Source organism: Gorilla gorilla, chromosome 1 (genome assembly GCF_029281585.2).
Source record: "Gorilla gorilla gorilla isolate KB3781 chromosome 1, NHGRI_mGorGor1-v2.1_pri, whole genome shotgun sequence".
In the NCBI taxonomy this organism is placed as follows: domain Eukaryota; kingdom Metazoa; phylum Chordata; class Mammalia; order Primates; family Hominidae; genus Gorilla; species Gorilla gorilla.
Genome location: NC_073224.2, coordinates 162151970 through 162172927, shown reverse-complemented (window position 1 = coordinate 162172927; position 20958 = coordinate 162151970). Strand labels below are relative to the sequence as shown.

At 41.6% G+C, this 20958-nt stretch overlaps 1 protein-coding gene across 6 annotated transcripts in view; it reads left to right on the top strand.

Moving 5' to 3' along the window:
* Nucleotides 1–20958, top strand: part of MIGA1 (mitoguardin 1) — a 95811-nt gene continuing 74853 nt past the window's right edge. The window contains exons 1-3 of one of the 6 annotated variants that reach the window (XM_055351116.2): nt 93–191; nt 1385–1668; nt 3698–3811. In XM_055351116.2, the coding sequence (XP_055207091.2) occupies nt 3713–3811 (99 nt within the window). In that variant the 5' untranslated portion in view covers nt 93–191; nt 1385–1668; nt 3698–3712. Of the gene's footprint in view, nt 192–255; nt 423–1384; nt 1669–1779; nt 2629–3697; nt 3812–20958 lie in introns of those variants that run through there. The other 5 variants (XM_055351114.2, XM_004026010.5, XM_063703081.1 and 2 more) reach the window with 5 other exon arrangements.

The following is a 20958-nucleotide window of genomic DNA, read 5'->3' as shown; positions in this document are numbered from 1 at the left end:
AATGGCGGGAGCTGCTTCTCACGTAGCCCCTCACGCAGAAAGCCTGGAAGGCCCCCTCCACTTTCTCTCCACCTTCGCACTCCTGACCCCGGAAGGACTCCGCCTTCTCCCTGTCAGACTGCTGCTCAGCGCCAGGCATCAGCTGGGAAGCTGCCGTGGGCAGGCCGGCTGTACCTGGCCTGGAGCTCCAGGTACAGGGCCAGGGGCGGGGTGGGGTGGAGAGGCGGGCGGGAGGAAGCGGAGAGTTGAGCGGCCACGCAGTTGGGGCAGAGGCTTCGGGGCAGGGGTGGCGCGGACTCCATCGCTGGCGTTAGCTCTCGGAGTGCCAGGTGGAGCGGCGGAAAGCCAGAGGGTCTACGGCCGTGCCACCCTGAACACCCCCGACCTCGTCTCATCTCAGAAGCTAAGCAGGGTCGGGCCTGGTTAGTACTTGCATAGGAAGGCAGGAGGGTCCCCACGCCAGCGGGAGGCCTGCAAAGGAAGCGCGGAATTGGGATGGGCTCGCCACTGCTCTGAGCCAGAGGAAGGGTCTGGACGGCCGAGCTGGAGGGACCCCCTTTTCTGGTGTTCTTGGCAAAGAAAAAGGAAGACAGCAGAGGAGAGCTCCGCGAGGGGCTGCTGTGGGGTCGGGGGAGAGCGCGCTGGAGGTGGGGCAGCTGGTGAGGTCTCAGGTTCGGCTTGGATGCGGGCGGTTTTGAGCAGGGAGTGGCTTTTGGATGTGAAAGATTACTCTGCTTTGCAGGTGCTTTCAGAGAATAATTTAGCACGGGAATATTGTGTCAGGTCCTTCTGTAAAGTTGTTAAATTATCTATTTTCCAGAGGGAAGACTCAGCTTGTTTTTGCACAGGACTTTGCAACCTTTATTATTGTTGTTTTATTGTTGTTGTTATTGCAGCTAAACATGTTTGCTCTGTTCAAAGTGTCTTCTCAGAGTTAGGTTACATAGATTTGTGCTTCACGTCAATTTTCTTTTTGATACTTCAGACTTTCCTTCCTGTTGGATTATAAAGTCAAAGTTGCAGGATAGAATTTTAAGATGTGTAAGAAACAAACTGTTTATGACGCTTATTTTTAATTCCCCAGTAGTTGGAATGTAGAGGAGCAAGTAATATCACACAGGACAATATTTTTGGTTATGTTTTATAGATTCCGTCTATAAATTTGAATAATCATGAAACCCCCTTCATGTTTATTTTTATTATACTTCTGAAAGCAACTGAAATGACTAGTTTTTTGTTTTTTTTTTCTTTAGTTTTTCAATGAATAATGATTAGGTTTGGAATCAACTTCCTCAGTAATATTAAATGAAAAAGAATGAGGTAGTTAGAACGCAAAAATAGAGATTTGTCATAATCTTTTTTTTTTTTTTTTTTTTTTTTTGAGGCGGAGTCTGGCTCTGTCGCCCAGGCTGGAGTGCAATGGCGCGATCTCTGCTCACAGCAACCTCCGCCCCTAGGGTTCTAGAAGTTCTCCTACCTCAGCCTTCCGAGTAGCTGGGATTACAGGCGCCCGACATCACGCCTGGCTAATTTTTTTGTATTTGTAGTAGAGACGGGGTTTCGCTATATTGGCCAGGCTGGTCTCGAACTCTTGACCTCAACTGATCCACCCACCTCGGCCTCCCAAAATGCTGGGATTACAGGCGTGAGCCACCATGCCCGGCCGAGGTTTGTCATAATCTTTTAAGAATATCTCTGCAGCCAATTAAAGTGTTTGCTTTATTTTCTTTCTATTCTGCTTAAAAATTTGGAATGCTCCATTATAGGGAAAATTACTTTGGGTGAATTACTCAATACGTTTTTTAAATGCAGTAGCATAGATTGCTTAATGATCCAGAATCTAATTAGTAAAAATGTTTCTCAAAATAAAATGTGTTAATATTTAGGGAGGGGGAAGAATAAATGAGCTTCCCCCCACTTCCTTTTTACTGTAGTAATATTAAAAAAGTGATACATGTAGGCAGGTTTTTAAAAATCAAGTATTACAAACAGACTTATAAGGAAAAGCAGTCATTCTTTGCCCAGCTTCTCTATATCCCTTGTCTTATTCTCCAGAGGACCATTTTTCACTTTCTTAACTGTTCATGGTTTCCTCTGTACTTTTTAATCATATGTCTCTATCACAGGTTGTTGACTGAAATAAATGTATGTCAATTAGAACTAACTATACTGAGTCTAAAAGTTGTACTTAGAATACTGGTAGGGGGGATTAAGTTTATACTGCTGTATCCCTAGTAAGGATTAAGGGAAGCATCAGTAGTAGTAACCCATCCTAAGAGGTATCGCTGTGTTTGATTTTAAAGGAAACCACTACTTAATCAGTGGTTTTGACACTTGTCTGAAAACAGGTGGGTATTAACAGAAGGGGATAGTCTATTGGAGTATAGAAAAAGAGAACATAGAGATGTATGCAGAAATGAAGGGCCTAAAAAAGTGTAGCAAATAATTTTTTTTCTTTTTTTGGTGTAGGCAGGGTTTCACCATGTTTCCCAGGCTGGTCTCGAACTCCTGGGCTCATGGACTCAAGCAATCCACCCATCTCGGCCTCCCAAAGTCACTCCCAAAGTGCTCAGGCATGAGCCACTCACTGTGCCCAGCTGCAAATAAACTTTTATAGAGGGATTGCTGGTAATTTTTATATTCTTTTACGTCATATACAGCACTACCCAAATAAAAGAAATAATAAATTTGGTAGACATAAACATTGTGGTTATTAGAGAAGCCCATTCTCTTGTGCATTAGAGATAGTGCTTAGGCGTTTTCTTGGCCTGAATGAAATATTCCTCAGGACTCTTGATTTTTGCACTCATCAGGCAACATTTTTGACTTATTAGTTCAGCTTCCTATGGTCTTGTATTTCAGGGATGGTATGTTTTGATAGAATATGTACACTAGATCGTTTATTTCTTTATTATAAATAGATAAACTTGTAAACTGATTTATGCATCAATACCATGTAAATTTGTTTAACATGTGTTCAAGTGGGTACAGTGGTAAAATTAGGTTTCTGGCTCTATAAATCAGAGACCCAGACCCTGAACCACTGCCTTAATGACCTCTCTTTGTGTGTCAACTGCTTCTCTGTACTCATCTGACTTTTCTTTTTTTGTTTAAGAGAAATAATACGCATTAAAACTATACCAAAATCATATAGCATATATGTGGCATTTCTTTGAAGATCTTTAAAATGAGACAATAGGAGAATAAATGCGTGAGTTCTGGTGTTCAGTCAGTGAACTCTGAGGTTCTAGCCCCAAGATTCTATTCCAGATTCCATTCAGCAACCTGCCTGCCACCTACTCTCACCCCTGCAGTTATATGAAGGAAACCAAATGAATGAGAAGTAAATTTTAAATTACTCTCTAAAAAGTGTTAAATTTTTATGTAAACAGAAAAGAGAGAATCTAGAACTCGCAATTTCCTAAGGAAAATTTGCTACCCGGACTCAAAGTTTAAATCTAGCTTTTTTTTTTTTTTTAACTTCTTATTTTTTATGCTATCTCCTACAGGAAGGATAGCTTATTGTTTCTTTTATGCGTTTGGTGATTAATAAATATAATTTTAGCTCAAGTGTAATGTCATCAATAATTGACTGCAAAAATAAGCTGATAGAATTGAATTTTCAGTTTGTACCTTTCATTGGTAAAGTAACCAGAAATCTTTGTGGCTAATTTTTTTTATGTTTCATTTAATGAAGATTAGAAGAGGAGCCATGTCAGAAGAAACAGTAAGTGAATCACAGTTTTCCTTGAAGACAGCAGCGCTAAGAGTGTTTCATCTTCCTCTGACTTGGTACTATTCTCTCTCCCAGGTAAATAAAAGAAGCAAACAGGAAGTTGAATATTAAGCTTATTGCTCAGAGCATATTTTGTTTACATTATTTCAGTTTTATTTGAGGTTTCTATATAGTACAGTCAAAATATTTATTGCAGTAGTTAAAAAACCTACTTGGTTATTTCACGGGTTTTTGTTTTTGGTTTTGGTTATTGTAACTCTTAAAAAAAGGTTATGTTACTTAAAAATTTTTTTCTGTCTTAAGCAAACTTACATAGTCCATTATTATTACTTTCAGTGAATTATGTTATTCCAGTAGGCCTGTTCTCACTATTAACAATCCTTTAAATTTTATTGTGGTAAGGTACAAATAACATAAAATTGACCATTTTGATCATTTTTAAGTGTATAGTTCATTAGCCTTAAGTACATTCACATTGTTGTACAAACAATATCCAGAATTCTTTTCATCTTGCAAAACTCAAACTCTACAACTGTTTATCAACATCTTACTGTACCTCCTTCCCGTCATTCCCCACCACCATTCTGTTTTCTGTCTGTATGAATTCGACCAGGTACCTCACAAGTAGAACTCTACAGAATTTTTTTGTGACTAGCTCACTTTACTTAGCATAATGTCCTCAAGGTTCATCCATGTTGTAGCATATGTCAGCATTTCCTTTCTTTTTAAGGTAGAATAATATTTTGTTGTGTGGATATACTACATTTTGCTTATGTGTGTGTTTGTTGATGGACATTGGATTGCATCCATGTTTTTGCTATTGTGAATAACGCTGCTATAAACATGGATATACAAATATCTCTTTGAGATCCTGCTTTTAATTATTTTGTGTCAAGCGAAATTGCTGGATCATACAGTAATTCTACTTTTAATTAAATTTATTTATTTATGTATTTATTTATTTATTTTTATTTTTTAGAGGCAGGGTCTTGCTTTGGAGTACAGTGGCAAGATCACAGCTCACTGCAGCCTCAAACTCCTGGGGTCAAGCAGTCCTCCCACCTCAGCCTCTCAAGTAGCTGGGACTACAGGCATATGCCACCATCTCTCCACCAGTTTTTAAATTTTTTGAAGAGACAGAGTCTCAGCATGTTGACCAGGCTGGTCTTGAACTCCTGGCCTCAACTCATCCTCTCACTTTGACCTCCTAAAGTACTGGGATTATAGGTGTCAGCTGGTTCACCCAGCCCTATTTTTAATTTTTTGAGGAACTGCCATACTGTTTTTCACAGTAGCTGTACCACTTTACGTTTCTACCAATAGTGCACAGTTTTTCCACATAGTGCACAGTTTTTCCACATCCTCATCAATGCTTGTTATTTTCTATTTCATTGATAGTAGCCATCCTAATAGGTATGAGGTTATACTAGTCCGTTTTCATGCTGCTGATAAAGATATACCCAAGACTGGGCAATTTACAAAAGAAAGACGTTTATTGGACTCACAGTTCCACATGGCTGGGGAGGTCTCACAATCATGGTGGAAGGTGAAGATCACATCTCATATGGCGGCAGACAAGAGCTTGTGCAAAAAAACTCCCATTTTTGAAACTGTCAGATATTGTGACACTTACTTATTATCATGAGAACAGCAAGGGAAGGACTTGTCCCCATGATTCAGTTATATACCACTGGGTCCCTCCCACAACACGTGGGAATTCAAGATGAGATTTGGGTGGGGACACAGCCAAACCATATCATTCTGCTCCTGGCCCCTCCCGAATCTCATGTCCTCACATTTCAGAGGCAATCATGCCTTCCCAACAGTCCCTCAAAGTCTTGACTCATTTCAGCATTAACTCAAAAGTCCACAGTCCAAAGTCTCATCTGAGACAAGGCAAGTCCCTTCCACCTATAAGCCTGTAAAATCAAAAGCAAATTAGTTACTTCCTAGATAGAATGGGGGTATGGGCATTGGGTAAATATGGCTATTCCGAATGGGAAAAATTGGCCAAAACAAAGGAGCTACAGGCCCCATGCAAGTTTGAAATCCAGCAGGGCAGTCAAAAATTTTTTTTTTTTTTTGAGATGGAGTTTGGCTCTTGTTGCCCAGGCTGAAGTGCAATGGTACAATCCTGACTCACCGCAACCTCCGCCTCCCGAGTTCAAGTGATTCTCCTGCCTCAGCCTCCTGAGTAGCTGGGATTACAGACATGTGCCACCACGCCTGGCTAGTTTTGTATTTTTAGTAGAGATGGGGTTTCTCCATGTTGGTCAGGCTGGTCTTGAACTCCTGACCTCAGGTGATCTGCCTGCCTCGGCCTCCCAAAGTACTGGGATTACAGGTGTGAGCCACTGTGCCCGACCAGGGCAGTCAAATATTAAAGTTCCAAAATGATCTCTTTTGACTTCCATGTCTCACATCCAGGTCATGCTGATGCAAGAGGTGGGTTCCCATGGTCGTAGGTAGCTCTGCCCTTGTGGCTTTGCAGGGTATAGCCTCCCTCCCGGCTGCTTTTATGGGCTGGCGTTGAATGTCTGTGGCTTTCCCAGGTGTACGGTGCAAGCTGTTGGTGGATCTATCATTCTGGGGTCTGGAGGACGGTGGCCGTCTTCTCACAGCTGCACTAGGCAGTGCCCCAGTAGGGACTCTGTGTGGGGCCTTCGACCCCATGTTTCCCTTCTGTACTGCCCTAGCAGAGGTTCTCCATGAGGGCCCACCCCTGCAGCAAACTTCTGCCTGGGCATCCAGGCATTTCCATACATCTTCTGAAATCTAGGTGGAGGTTCCCAAACTCCAATTCTTGATTTCTGTGCATTGGCAGCCTGAACACCATGTGGAAGTTGCTAAGGCTTATGGCTTGCACCCTCTGAAGCCACAGCCCAAGCTCTATGGTGGCCCCTTTCAACCATGGCTGGAGTGGCTGGGATGCAGGGCACCAAGTCCCTAGGCTGCACACAGCACGGGGACACTGGGCCTGGCCCCTGAAACCACTTTTTCCTCCTAGGCCTCCTGGCTGGTGATGGGAGGGGCTGCCGTGAAGACCTCTGACATGCCCTGGAGACATTTTCCCCATTATCTTGGGGATTAACATTTGGCTTCTCTTTACTTATGCAAATTTCTGCAGCCTGCTTGAACTTCTCAGAAAATGGAATATTCTTTTCTATGGCATTGTCAGGCTGCAAATTTTCCAAACTTTTGTGTCTGCATCCCTTATAAAACTGAATGCCTTTAACAGCACCCAAGTCACCTCTTGAATGCTTTGCTGCTTAGAGATTTCTTCTGCTAGATACCCTAAATCATCTCTCTAAAGTTCAATGTTTCACAAATTTCTAGGTCAGGAGCAAAATGCCACCAGTCTCTTTGCTAAAATATAGTAAGAGTCACCTTTGTGCCAGTTCCCAACGAGTTCCTCATCTCCATCTGAGACCACCTCAGCCTCACTTTATTATTCATATCACTATCAGCATTTTGGGCAAAGCCATTCAACAAGACTCTAGGAAGTTCCAAACTTTCCCACATTTTCCTCTCTTCTTCTGAGCCCTCCAAACTGTTTGAACCTCTGCCTGTGATCCCGTTCCAAAGTCACATCCACATTTTTGGGTATCTTTTCAGCAGCACCCCACTCTACTGGTACCAACTTACTGTATTAGTCCATTTTCATGCTGCTGATAAAGACATACCTGAGACTGGGCAATTTACAAAAGAAAGCTTTATTGGACTTACAGTTCCATGTGGCTGGGGAGGCCTCACAATCATGGCAGAAGGTGAAAGGCACATCTCACATGGCAGCCGCAAGAGAGAGAGCCAAATGAAATGGGTTTCCCCTTATCAAACCATCAGATCTCGTGAGACTTATGCGCTATCATGAGAACAGCAAGGGAAGGACTTGTCCCCATGATTCAATTACCTGCCACCGGGTCCCTCTCACAACACATGGGAATTCAAGATGAGATTTGGGTGGGGACACAGCCAAACCATATCAAAGGTAGTATATCCTTCTGGTTTTGATTTGTATTTCCCTGATGATGTTGAGCATCTTCTCATGTGCTTATTGACCATTTGTATGTATCCTTTGAAGAAACGTATATTTTAGTCCTTTGCCCTTTTTTTTTTTTTTTTTTTTTTTTAAGACAGAATCTCACTCTGTTGCATGGGCTGGAATGCAGTGGTGCAATCTCACTGCTCACTGCAGCCTCGGCCTCCTGGGTTCAAGCAATTCTCCCTGCCTTAGCCTCCTGAGTAGCTGAGATTACAGGCGCCTGCCACCATGCCTGGCTAATTTTTGTATTTTTAATAGAGTCAGGGTTTTGCCATGCTGGCCAGGCTCGTCTGGAACTCCTGACCTCAGGTCATCTGCCCGCCTCCGCCTCCCAAAGTGTTGGGATTACAGGTGTGAGCCACTTGTGCCTGGCCCCTTTGCCCATTTTTGAAATTATTTTGTTCTTGTGGAGTTTTAGTTCTCTGTATAGTCTGGATATTAATTCCTTGTTAGTTATATGATTTCCATATATTTCTCCAATTCTGTGAATTACTTTTCTTTTCTTTTTTTTTTTTTTTTGAGATGGAGTCTCACTCTGTCACCCAAGCTGGAGTGTAGTGGTGCAGTCTTGGTTCACTGCAACCTCTCTCTCCTGGGTTCAAGCAATTCTCCTGCCTCAGCCTCCCGAGTAGCTGGTATTACAGGTACCTGCCACCACGCCTGGCTAATTTTTGTATTTTTTCTTTTTTTTTTTTTTTAGACAGAGTCTCGCTTCTTCACCCAGGTTAGAGTGCAATGGCGCAATTTCGGCTCACTGCAACCTCCGCCTCCTGGGTTTAAGCAATTCTTCTGCCTCAGCTTCCCAAGTAGCTGGGATTATAGGCATGTGCCAGCATGCCTGGCTAATTTTTGTATTTTTAATAGAGATGGGGTTTCACCATGTTGGCCAGGCTGGTCTTGAATTCCTGACGTCAAGTGATCCGCCTGCCTTGGCCTCCCAAAGTGCTGGGATTATAGGCATGAGCCAGTGTACCTGGCCTAATTTTTGTATTTTTAGTAGAGACGGGGTTTCACTGTGTTGGCTAGGCTGGTCTCGAACTCCTGACCTTAAGCGATCCACCCGCCTTGGCCTCCAAAGTGCTGGGATTACAGGCATGAATCACCGTGCCCAACCCTGTGAATTACTTTTTTATTCTGTTGATAGTGTCTTTTGATGCACAAAATTTTAAAATTTTCATCAAGTCTTGTTTGTATCTTTTTTTTGTTGCCTGTGTCTTCATTGTCATATTTAAGAAGTCATTGCCAAATCCGATGTTGTGAAGCTTCTTAGGGTTTTAGGACTTATATTTAGGTCTTTGATCCATTTCGAGTTAATTTTTGTATGTATTATTAGGTAAGGGTCCAGTTTTCCCTATACCATTTGTTGAAAAAACTGTCCATTTCCTACTGAATGGTCTTGCACCCCTGTGGAAAATCATTTGACGATATATGTGAGGTTTTATTTCTGTGCCCTTGATGCCAGTACCATACTGTTTTGATTACTGTCGCTTTATAGTGAGTTTTGAAATTAGGAAGTGTGAGTCCTCCAGCTTTGTTCTTCAAGTTTATTTTGGCTATTCTAAGTCCCTTGAGATTCCATATGACATTTAGGACGGGTTTTTCTATTTCCGCCAAAAAATCATTGGGATTTTGACAGAGATTGCATTGAATCTGTAGATTGCTTTGGGTAGTATTGACATCTTAACAATGTTAAGTCTTCTAATCTATGAACATGGGATGTGTTTCGGTGTATTCATGTTTTCTTTAATTTCATTCAGCAACGTGTATATATATATATTTTTAAATTGTAGAAGTCTTTCACATCTTTGGTTAATTCCTAAGTATTGTATTCTTTTTGATAATAATCTAAATGGAATTGTGGGGGGCGGTTGCTTTTTTTTTTTTTTTTTTTTCTTTGAGACGAGGTCTTGCTTTGTTGCCCGGGCTGGAATGCAGTGGTACAGTCATGGCTCACTGCAGCTGAAACCTCCCAGGCTCAGGTGATCCTTCCACCTTAGCCTCCCAAGCAGCTTGTACTACAGGAGTGTACCAACACACCCAGCTAATTTTTTTTATTTTTTGTAGAGACAGGGTTTTACCATCTTGCCCAGGCTGGTCTCAAACTCCTGGATTCAAGTGATCCTCCCGTATTGGCCTCCCAAAGTGCTAGGATAACGGATGTGAGCCACCGTGTTTGGCTTTCTCTCTCTCTCTCTTTTTTTAACCAGATTTTAAAATAACAAGATGGTTCTGTAGTATCCTTCACAGCCAATCAATGAAAGTTTTTTAAAAATCGTTTTGATCTTATGGATTTAATTGTATTTGATGTTTTAAACCATTGCATTTATTTATTCTTATTTATGCTCAAATGATCTCGTATTTGGCCAGTGAGAGTCTATTCAGGTTGGTTCCTGAGTGCTCTTGATAAAACCCTTGTAATCCTTGCTATCTAGTATAAAATGGCACAGGCTCATCTTGTACTTTTCCTGCTCCATACCTAGAATCAACCACTTCTTCAAGGACCCCTTTAGTGTAAAATGATAAAGACAACAAACTAGGTACCATGAGTCAATTCAGATTACAGTGAATAGTTGTGAGAAGGAAAACAATCCAATTATAAAACTCTCCCAAAAGTTCTTTGGTTTGAATTATTCTGGATTAGAAACTAGGTTGGTACAGCTTATTTTTAAAAACTTTATTTTGAAATAATTATAGATTCATAGGAAGTTGCAAAAATTATACAGCAAGGCCCAGTGTACCTTTTATCCCATTTCCCCCAATGGTTACATTTTATATGATTATAGTACAATATCACAATCAAGAAATTGACAGTGACAATGTATGTATATAATTCTATGCCAAGCCATTTTATCATATGCATAGATTTATGTAACCACAGCCTCTATCAAGATCCAGAACTCTTCTATCACCTTAAAGATTTACCTCTTGCATCCTCTTTATAATCACACTAACACCTTTCTTTTTTTGTCTCACTCTGTCCTCCAGGCTGGAGCGCAGTGGCGCGATCTCCGCTCACTGCAAGCTCCGCCTCCTGGGTTCAAGTGATTCTCCTGCCTCAGTCTCCCGAGTAGCTGGGACTACAGGCTCCCACCACCACACCTGGCTAATTTTTTGTATTTTTAGTAGAGACGGGGTTTCACCATGTTAGCCAGGATGGTCTTGATCTCCTCACCTCGTGATCTGCCCACCTCGGCCTCCCAAAGTGCTGGGATTACAGGCATGAACCACTGCGCCTGGCCCCCACGTTTCTTTGCACCATTCCTTTTCTTTTTTTGAGACGGAGTTTTGCTCCTGTTGCCCAGGCAGGAGTGCAATGGTGCGATCTTGGCTCACTTGCAACCTCCACCTCCCAGGTTCAAGCGATTCTCCTGCCTCAGGCCCCTGAGTAGCTGAGATTACAGGTGCCCACCATCATGCCCGGCTAATCTTTTGTATTTTTAGTAGAGATGGGGTTTCACCATGTTGGCCAGGTTCGTCCCAAACTCTGGACCTCAAGTTATCCACCCGCCTCAGCCTCCCAAAGTGCTGGGATTACAGGTGTGAGCCACTGTGCCTGGCGCCTCGCACCATTCCTAATCCCTGGTGAACCCTAATCTGTTTTCCATCTATAGTTTTGTCATTTCAAGACTGCTATATAAGGCTGAGAACAGTGGTTTATTCCTGTAATCCCAGTACTTTGGCTGGCAGGAGGATTGCTTGAGACCAGGAGTTTGAGACCAGCCTAGGCAATATAGTGAGACCTTGTCACTACAAAAATAAAAATAAATATAAGCTGGGCATGGTGGTAGGTGCCTATAGTTCTAGCTGAGGAGGCTGAGAAGAGAGGATCACTTGAGCCCAGAATTTCAAGGATATATTAAGCTCTGATTGCATTATTGCACTCCAGCCTGGGCAACAGAGCAAGACCCTGTCTCTTAAAAAAAAAACAAAAAAAAACACAAAAAACTGCTATATAAATGGAATCACACAGGCTGTTACCTTTTGAAATTGGCCTTTTTTCACTCAGCATAATGCCCTTGAGATCCAGCAAAGCTGTTGAATGTATTACCAGTTTGTTCCTTTTTATTGTGTACTCCATGGTATGGATGTACCACAATTTGTTAACCATTCATTTATTGAGGGTCATTTAATATTACAAAATAAACCTGCTTTAAACATTTGCTTGTAGGTGTTTGTGTGGACATGTTTTTATTTTTCTGGGATAAATGCTCAGAAGTAGATATTTAAGTTTTTTTTTTTTTTTTTTTTTAAACAGAGTCTTGCTCTGTCACCCAGACTGGAGAGCAGTGGTGTGATCTTGGCTCATTGCAACCTCAGTCTCCTGGGTTCAAGTGGTTCTTGTGCCTCAGCCTCCTGATTTGCTGGGATTACAGGCGCACACCACCACGCCTGGCTAATTTTTGTATTTTTAGTAGAGACAGGGTTTCACCATCTTGGCCAGGCTGGTCTTGAACTCCTGACCTCAAGTGATCTACCTGCCTCAGCCTCCCAAAGTGGTGGGATTACAGGCATGAGCCACTGCGCCTGGCCCAATACTTAGTTTTTAAAGAAATTACAAAATTAATTATTGGCTGTATCATTTTACATTACTACCATCAAAGTATGAGAAGTCTAGTTTTCCCATATTCTCACCAGCATTTGGTATTGTCACTTCAAAATAATTATTTTAGATGTTCTAATATAACTGAACAAAAGTCTGGCTGCTCACTGCTTGAGGACCAAAACATGAGAAAGAAAGAGTGGTGAAAGGAAAGCAACTTTATTGAAATGCTAGCAGTTGGGATAGGCTAGGCTTATGTCTCCAAAAGACCATTTCAAGTGTTAGGCTGAGGGAAGGGGTTTAAAAAGAGGAGACCTGGTATGGGAAACATAAGAGTAACACAGGATGCAGGTTCCTATGTGTTGTTCCAAGGACTATCTCGAATTATTGTCTGCCTGGAGTACAGGCTGGTGCCATTTTATTTGCTGCTGAGTTACAGATTATCAGTTTTGAGGTAATTTCCCTGTAGAGGAGAATTCATTCCACAGCTGGGTCTTTTTGCCTGGGTTGTTGTAGCCCCTGGAATTTCTTAACAAGCATGCAGTTAGGTAAGTGTGCATGGTGCAAGGGAGTGTCTGGTGGGAAAGAGAGGGGAGCAGAGTTTCAAAGAAGATTTCAAGGCCATATTTTAAGACTTAGGACACAAAGTTTCTACAGTTTGTTTCAAGGTTACATCTTAAGACTAGAGAAAAAGGAGAAAAAAAGTTTTAAAATGCATTTCAAAGCTGAAATACTCAGTTACACTAATAGTTTTGTACTGGTATCTCACTGTGGTCTTAATTTGCATTTCCCAATTGGCTAATGATGTTGAACATCTTCTTGGGTTTGTGTGTGTTTGCCATCTGTATATCATCTTCAATGAAATGAAATGTCTCTTCATGTCCTTTGCCCATTTTCTAAATTGGATTGTTTGCTTTTTTTTTTTTTTTTTTGAGACGGAGTCTCACCCTTGTAGCCCAGGCTGGAGTGCAGTGGCGCGATCTCAGCTCACTGCAACCTCTGCCTCCCAGGTTCAAGTGATTCTCCTGTCTCAGCCTCCTGAATAGCTGAGATTACAGGCATGCAGCACTATGCCCGGCTAATTTTTTTGTATTTTTAGTAGAGACGGGGTTTTACCACGTTGGCCAGCCTGGTCTTGAACTTCTGACCTTAGGTGATCTGCCTGCCTCAGCCTCCCAAAGTACTGGGATTACAGGCATGAGCCACAGCACCCGGCCTGTTTTTTTTGTTTGTATGTTTTTTGTTTTTTGTTTTTTAAAGACAGCGTCTCTCTGTTGCCCAGGCTGGAGTGCAGTGGTGTGATATCGGCTCATTGTAGCCTCAATCTTCTGGGCTCAAGCAGTTCTCTCACTTTAGTCTCCTCATTAGCTGTGATGCAGGCATGCACCACCATGCCTGGCTAATTTTTGTATTTTTTGTAGAGACGGGGTCTCACCATGTTGCCCAGGCTGGTCTGGAACTCCTGAGCTCAAGCAATCTGTCCGCTTTGGCCTCACAAAGTGCTGGGATTATAGGCATGAGCCATGGTGCCCAGCCTATTTGCTTTTTTTACTGTTGAATCCTGAGAGGTTTTTTTTGTTTGTTTGTTTGCTTGTTTGTTTTGTTTTGAGAAAGGATTCCCTCTATCATCCAGACTGGAAAGCAGTGGCACAATCTTGGCTCGCTGCAACCTCTGCCTCCCAGGCTCAAGTGATTCTCATGCCTCAGCCTCCTGAGTAGCTGGGACTACAGGCATGCGCCACCATGCCCAGCTAATTTTTTTTTTTTTTTTGTATTTTTAATAGAGATGGGGTTTCACCACGTTGCCCAGGCTGGTCTACCTGACTTCAAGTGATCTGCCCACCCTAGCCTCCCAAAGTGCTGGGATTACAGGCGTGAACCACTGTGCCTGGCTGCTTTATTAAAATTTTATCTTTTTTTTTTTTTTTTGAGACAGGGTCTCACTCTGTCGCCCAGGCTGGAGTGCAGTGGCGCGATCTCAGCTCACTGCAACCTCTACCTCCTGGGTTCAAGCAATTCTCGTGCTTCAGCCTCCCAAGTGGTTGGGATTACAGGTGAGCGCCACCGCACCTGGCTAATTTTTTATTATTTTTTGTAGAGATGGGGTTTCGCCATGTTGGCCAGGCTGGTCTCGAACTCCTGACCTCAAGTGATCTGCCCGCCTCAGCCTCCCAAAGTGTTGGGATTACAGCCATGAGCCACTGCGCCGGGCCTTAAACTTTTATTTTGAAAGAATTTTATTTACCAAAGAGTTGCAAAGATTGTACATAGAATTCTCGTGTATGCTTTGTATTAACATCTTAATGTCTGTTATAACTCTAATACAACCATCAAAACTAAGATTAACATTGTAATCTTAATTTTGTAAGTAATATTCTTAACTACACTATAGACTTTATTTAGGTTTTATTACTTTTTTCCACCTTATATCCTTCAGGATCTTATCTAGGTTCCCACATTGCATTTAGTTGTCAGGTTTCCTTAGTCTTCTCCAATCTGTGACAGTTCTTTCAGTTTTCCTTGGTTTATATGACCTGCTGCTTTTGAAATATATAGGATAGGTATTTTGCAGAATGTCCCTCAGTTGAGTGTGTCTTATGTTTTCTCAGGGTTGGATTCAGGTTATGCATTTTTGGCAAGATGTCACAATATCAGGGAATACATGATGATGTCTGTGTGCCTTGTTACTGGTGATAGTAGCTTTGATCACTGGTCAGCCATGGTGTCTCATTCCTATAATCCCAGCACTTTGGCATGACAAGGTGGGAGGATTACTTGAACACAGTGATGCATGTCTGTAGTCCCAGCTACTCTGGAGGCTAAAGTGGGAGGATCGCTTGAGCCCTGGAGTTTAAGGCTCTGGTGAGCTGTGATTGCACACTGCACGCTAGCCTGGGCAACAGAGCGAGACCCTGTCTTTTGAAAAAAGGCACACACACACCCCCCTTGATCATTTAGTTAAGGATGTGTCTGCCACACTTTTCCACTTTTTCTCCTTTGTAAATAAGAAGTTTGGAGGTAGAGACTTTGACACTGTAAGATATCTTACTTTAGTACTTATTTCTTGATGCTGCCTTCAGGAGTTTTTTGTTTTTTGTTTTTTGTTTTTTAAGACGCACTCTTGCTCTGTTGCCCAGGACGGAGTGCAGTGGCATGATCTCGGCTCACTGCAATCTCCACCTCCCGGGTTCAAGCAATTCTCCTGTCTCAGCCACCCGAGTAGCTGGGACTACAGGCGCATGCCACCATGCCCAGCTAATTTTTGTATTTTTAGTAAAGATGGGGTTTCACCATACTGGTCAGGCTGGTCTTAAACGGCTGACTTCAGGTGATCCACCTGCCTCGGCCTCCCAAAGTGCTGGGATTTACAGGTGTGAGCCACTGCACCCAGCCAGCAGTTCTTACTGAAGTGTTTATTGGTGATTTTCTATTTCCTTCATTACTTCTACATTTATTATTTGGAATATTTTTCTTTTTTTTTTTCTTGTTCTTTTCTTTTTTTGTTTTTTTGAGATAGCTTCTTGCTCTTTTGCCCAGGCAGGAGTGCAGTGGCACAATCATGGCTTACTGCAGTCTCAAACCCCTCGGCTCAAGCAATCCCCCTACCTCAGCCTCCAAGTAGCTGGGACTATGGGCGCCCACTGCCATACCCTGCCAATTTTTGTATTTTTGTTAGAGATGGAGCTTCACCATGTTGCCCAGGCTGGTCTCAAACTCCGGCTCAAGTGATCTCTCCGCCTTGTCCTCCCAGAGGTGTGAGCCACCATGCCAGGCCTGGTATATTACTTTCTTTTTTTTTTTTTTGGAGAGAGAGTCTCACTCTGTCATTCAGGCTGGAGTGCGGTGGCACGATCTCAGCTCACTGCAACCTCTGCCTCCTGGGTTCAAGCGATTCTCCTGCCTCAGCCTCCTGAGTAGCTGGGATTACAGGTGTGCGCCACCATGCCTGGCTAATTTTTTTTTTTGTATTTTTAGTAGAGACGGGGTTTCACCATGTTGGCCAGGCTAGTCTGGAACTCCTGACCTCAAGCTAGCCACCCGCCTCAGCCTCCCAAAGTGCTGGTCATATTGATACTTCTGACTTCAATTCAACAACAGAGATTTCATTTTAGCATTCCTAGTTGGATCATTTGTGACGTGTTTATTCAGCAGTGAGACACCTGGCTCTCATTAACTATAGTGTATTACTCGTAATATATTTACTTATTATAATATCTAGTGTACACATAAAGAAATTTCAGAATTTGCACCCCAATACTCCTCTTTTTAAAATTCAACTTAATTTTTTTTTTTTTTTTTTTTGAGATGGAGTCTCTCTCTGTCGCCCAGGTTGGAGCACAGTGGCATGATCTCGGCTCACTGCAAGCTCCGCCTCCTGGGTTCACGCCATTCTCCTGCCTCAGCCTCCCAAGTAGCTGAGACTACAGGCGCCCGCCACCATGCCGGCTAATTTTTTTGTATTTTTAGTAGAGACGGGGTTTCACCATATTAGCCAGGATGGTCTCGATTTCCTGACCTCGTGATCCACCCGCCTTGGCCTCCCAAAGTACTGGGATTACAGGCGTGAGCCACCGTGCCTGGTCTTAATTTTTTTTTTTTTTTTTTTAAGAGATGGAGTCTCACTTTATCACCCAGGCTGGAGTGCAGTGGTGCGATAGTAGCTCACTGCAACCTCGAACCCCTGGGCTCAAGTTATTCTCCTGCCTCAGTTTTCCAGATAGCTGAGACTACAGGCAGGTACCACTGCAGTTGGCCCCAGTACTCCTTTGAGAAACAAATTTACCAACAGGTTGCAGTATTTATGTCTAACTCTTTTTGTCTGTAGTCTTACAATATCCAGGCAAAACACTGTCACTTAGGTCAGCGCCTTTCTTCCTCACACCCTTCAGTGTGCTTCATTTGGAACAAAGTTTGATTTACTTTTCACAGCCTGCGATTTATCTTTGGATCCATGTGTGATCCCATATCCTGGTTGATTTTTTTTCAATTGACATGGAGCACAATTTGTTCTTTGTTGTGCCCAGTTCTGTGTGTTTTTACAGCTGTGCAATCATGTGTCCATCACCACAGCACCAAACAGAACAGTTCTTCATCCCCAGAGTTCCCGTGTGCTGCCCCTTTGTGGTCACCTCTGACCGCTAGCTGCCATTGATGTTTTCTGTCCCTGTAGTTTTATCTTTACCCACAAATGTCACATAAATGGAATTAAACAACGTATAATCTTTTGAAATTGGCTTCTTCCTTTTACCATAATGCATTTGAAATTCATCCACATTGTTGTTTGTCTGAATAGTTTGTCCTTTTTTGTTGATGAGTAACATTCCATTGTATGAATGTACTACAGTTTATCTGTTCACCTGTTGAAGGGCATCCAGGTTGTTTCTGATTTTAGGTGATTATGAGGTCATACATATTTTCTCCTGTGTTTTCTTCTAGAAATTTCTTCTTTGGATTTTCTACCTTTGACAAAAATAGATTGACTATATGTTTGTGTGTCTTTCTTGCAGGCTGTCTGTTCTACTGTATTGATCTATACGTCCACACTGTATTGCCTGTTGCTTTACAGTTAAGTCTTGAATTCAGCTATTTTGAGTTCTGCAACTTTGTTCTTTTTAAAATTGTTTTGGTTCCTCTAGTTCTTTTGCCTTTTCTTAAGTTTTTAAAAATAAGCTTATAAGTAACTACAAAAATTTTTCTGGGTTTTTTATTTGGATTATGTTGTTTATGTAGATCAAATTGGAGAGAAAAATTCCTGTAATCCATGAATATGATGTCTGTCTCCTTTTATCTTCTTTGATATCTTTTGTGTTTCATTGTTACCTAGCACAGATTTTATTAGATTTAGCTCTAGTATTTTCCTTTTCTTTTTCTTGGTGCTATTATAAATAGTATTACTTTTTGAAATTCAAATTCCGGTTGCTTATTGCTTTTATACAGAAATACAGTTGATATTGTATATTGACTTTGTATTCTGTGAAACTTACCTACTAGTTATAGGAGCTTTTTTGTAGATTCTTTGGAACTTTATAGACAGCTGTATCATATGTGAATACTTTTACTTCTTCCTTTCTAATATGTATTCCTTTTATTCCTGTTTCTTAATTTTTTGTACTGGCTAGTACTTCTAATACGACATTGGTGAAATGACATCCTTGCCTTGTTCATGATCTTATGGGGAAAGCATTTAGTTTTTCACCGTTAAGCATGATCTTAGCTACAGGTTTTTAAAATAAATACCCTTTATCAGATGGAGGAATTTCCCTTTTGTGTTAGTTCCCCAGAGTTACCATAACAAATTAGTACAAACTTGGTGACTTAAAACAATAGAAATTTAATTTTTTAGTTATGGAGGCTGAAATCACAGTGTAGCAGAGCCACACTTCCTCTGAAGGCTCTAGGGGAGAATCCTTCCTTGCCTTTTCCAGCTTCTGGTGACTCCAGACATTCTTGGCTGTAGCAGCATGGATTAGTCAGTTCTCACTCTGCTGATAAAGACATACCTGAGACTGGATAATTTATAAAGAAAAAGAGGTTTAATGGACTCACAGTTCCACATGGCTGGTGAGGCCTCACAATTATGGTAGAAGGCAAAAGGCGCGTCTTCCATGGCGGCAGACAAGAGAGAAGTGAGAGCCAAGCGAAAGGAGTTTCCCCTTATAAAAGCATCAGCTCTTGTGAGACATATTCTCTACCACGAGGACAGTAGGAAACTGCCCCTATGATTCAATTATCTCCCACGGGGGCCAGCTCACAACACGTGGGAATTATGGGCACTACAATTCAAGATGAGATTTGGGTGGGGATATAGCCAAACCATATCACAGCATAGCTTCAGTCTCTTTACATGGCCTTCCCCTTTGTGTATTTATGGCTTACAAAGATACTCTCATTGGATTGAGGGCACACCCTAATCCAGTATGTTCTCATCTGAATTCTTACTTTAATTATATCAGCAAAGACCCTATTTTCAAATATGATCACATTCTGATGTTCCAGGTGGACATGAATCATTCTGGGACACTATTCAACCTACTACACCTTCTATTCCTAATTTGCTGGGAGTTTTTAAGTAGTCATAAATGGATGTTGAATGTTTTAAAGTGTTCTTTTCACATCTGTTGAGATAATATTATGGCTTTCTTTAGTTGATATTATGGTAAGTTACATTGATTTTTAAATGTTGAACCAGATTTGCATTCCTAGGATGTATACCACTTGGTTATTTATATATTTTTTAATATATTGATGGATTTTATTTGTTAATATTTTGTGGAAGATTTTTTGCATCTATCAATGAGGGATATTAACCTATAGTTTTATTTTTTTGTGATGTCTTTGTCTGGCTTTGATATTAACTGTCCCCAACTTAACAATTTTTCGACTTCACGATGATGCACAACCATTGCAAATTTGACATAATGTACGGTATTCAATAAATTACTTGAGATATCTAAGACTTTCTCATAAAAGAGGCTTTGTGTTACATGATTTTGCCCAAATGTAGACTAATGTATTAATAAGTGTTCTGAGCATGTTTAAGATAGGCTAGTTTAAGCCATGATGTTTGGTAGTTTGGGTTTATTAAATCAATTTCTGACTTATGTTTTTAAACTTAGGATGGGTTTATTGGCTATAACCCCATTATAAGTCAAACAGCATCTGGACTAGATTGATAACATGATTAGGACGTATCCTCATTGTGTGAAATTGATACTGTTTCTTCTTTAACTACTTGGTGTAATTTGGCCTTCAGTTTTCTTTGTTGGAAGGTTTTTAACTACCTATTCAATTTCTTTAATAGATATTTAACTGCTCGTGTTACCTGTTTTTTTTTCCGAGTGAGTTTTGACTTTGTCCTTTGTGGTCATAGAATTGTTTATAGGATCCTTTTTACAGACCTTTGTGAGGTCTGCAGTAATGACTCCTCCTCTTTTTTTTCTGATTTTGGTAATTTGTGTCATTCTTGCTTTTTTTTCTTAATGAGACTGGCTAGAGGTTTTATTAGTTTTCCTTACAAAAAAAACCCAGCTGTTGGTCTTATTGATTTCTGCTTTAATCTTTATAATGCTTCCTATATCCTGCTTGTTTTAGGTTGAATTTGTACTTCTTTTTCTAGATTCTTTTTTTTTTTTTTTTTTGAGACGGAGTCTCGCTCTGTCGCCCAGGCTGGAGTGCAGTGGCGCGATCTCCGCTCACTGCAAGCTCCGCCTCCCGGGTTCACGCCATTCTCCTGCCTCAGCCTCCCGAGTAGCTGGGACTACAGGCGCCCGCCACCACGCCCGGCTAATTTTTTGTATTTTTAGTAGAGAAGGGGTTTCACCATGTTAGCCAGGATGGTCTCGATCTCCTGACCTCGTGATCCGCCCACCTCGGCCTCCCAAAGTGCTGGGATTACAGGCGTGAGCCACCGTGCCCGGCCATTCTTTTTCTAGATTCTTAAGTCGAAAGCTTAGATTACTGATTTGATATCTTTCCTTTTTTAATATAAGCATTTAATGGCATAAATTTCTCTCTAAAGTTAAAGATGCATCCACAGTTTAAGGCTTTTGTTCTTTAATGGGGAGAGAGGAGAAAGGTTATGGTGCTGGTTCATGCCCTCCACAGAAGCTGCTGTTTCCCTCCCTCTGTACCATTAGGGAG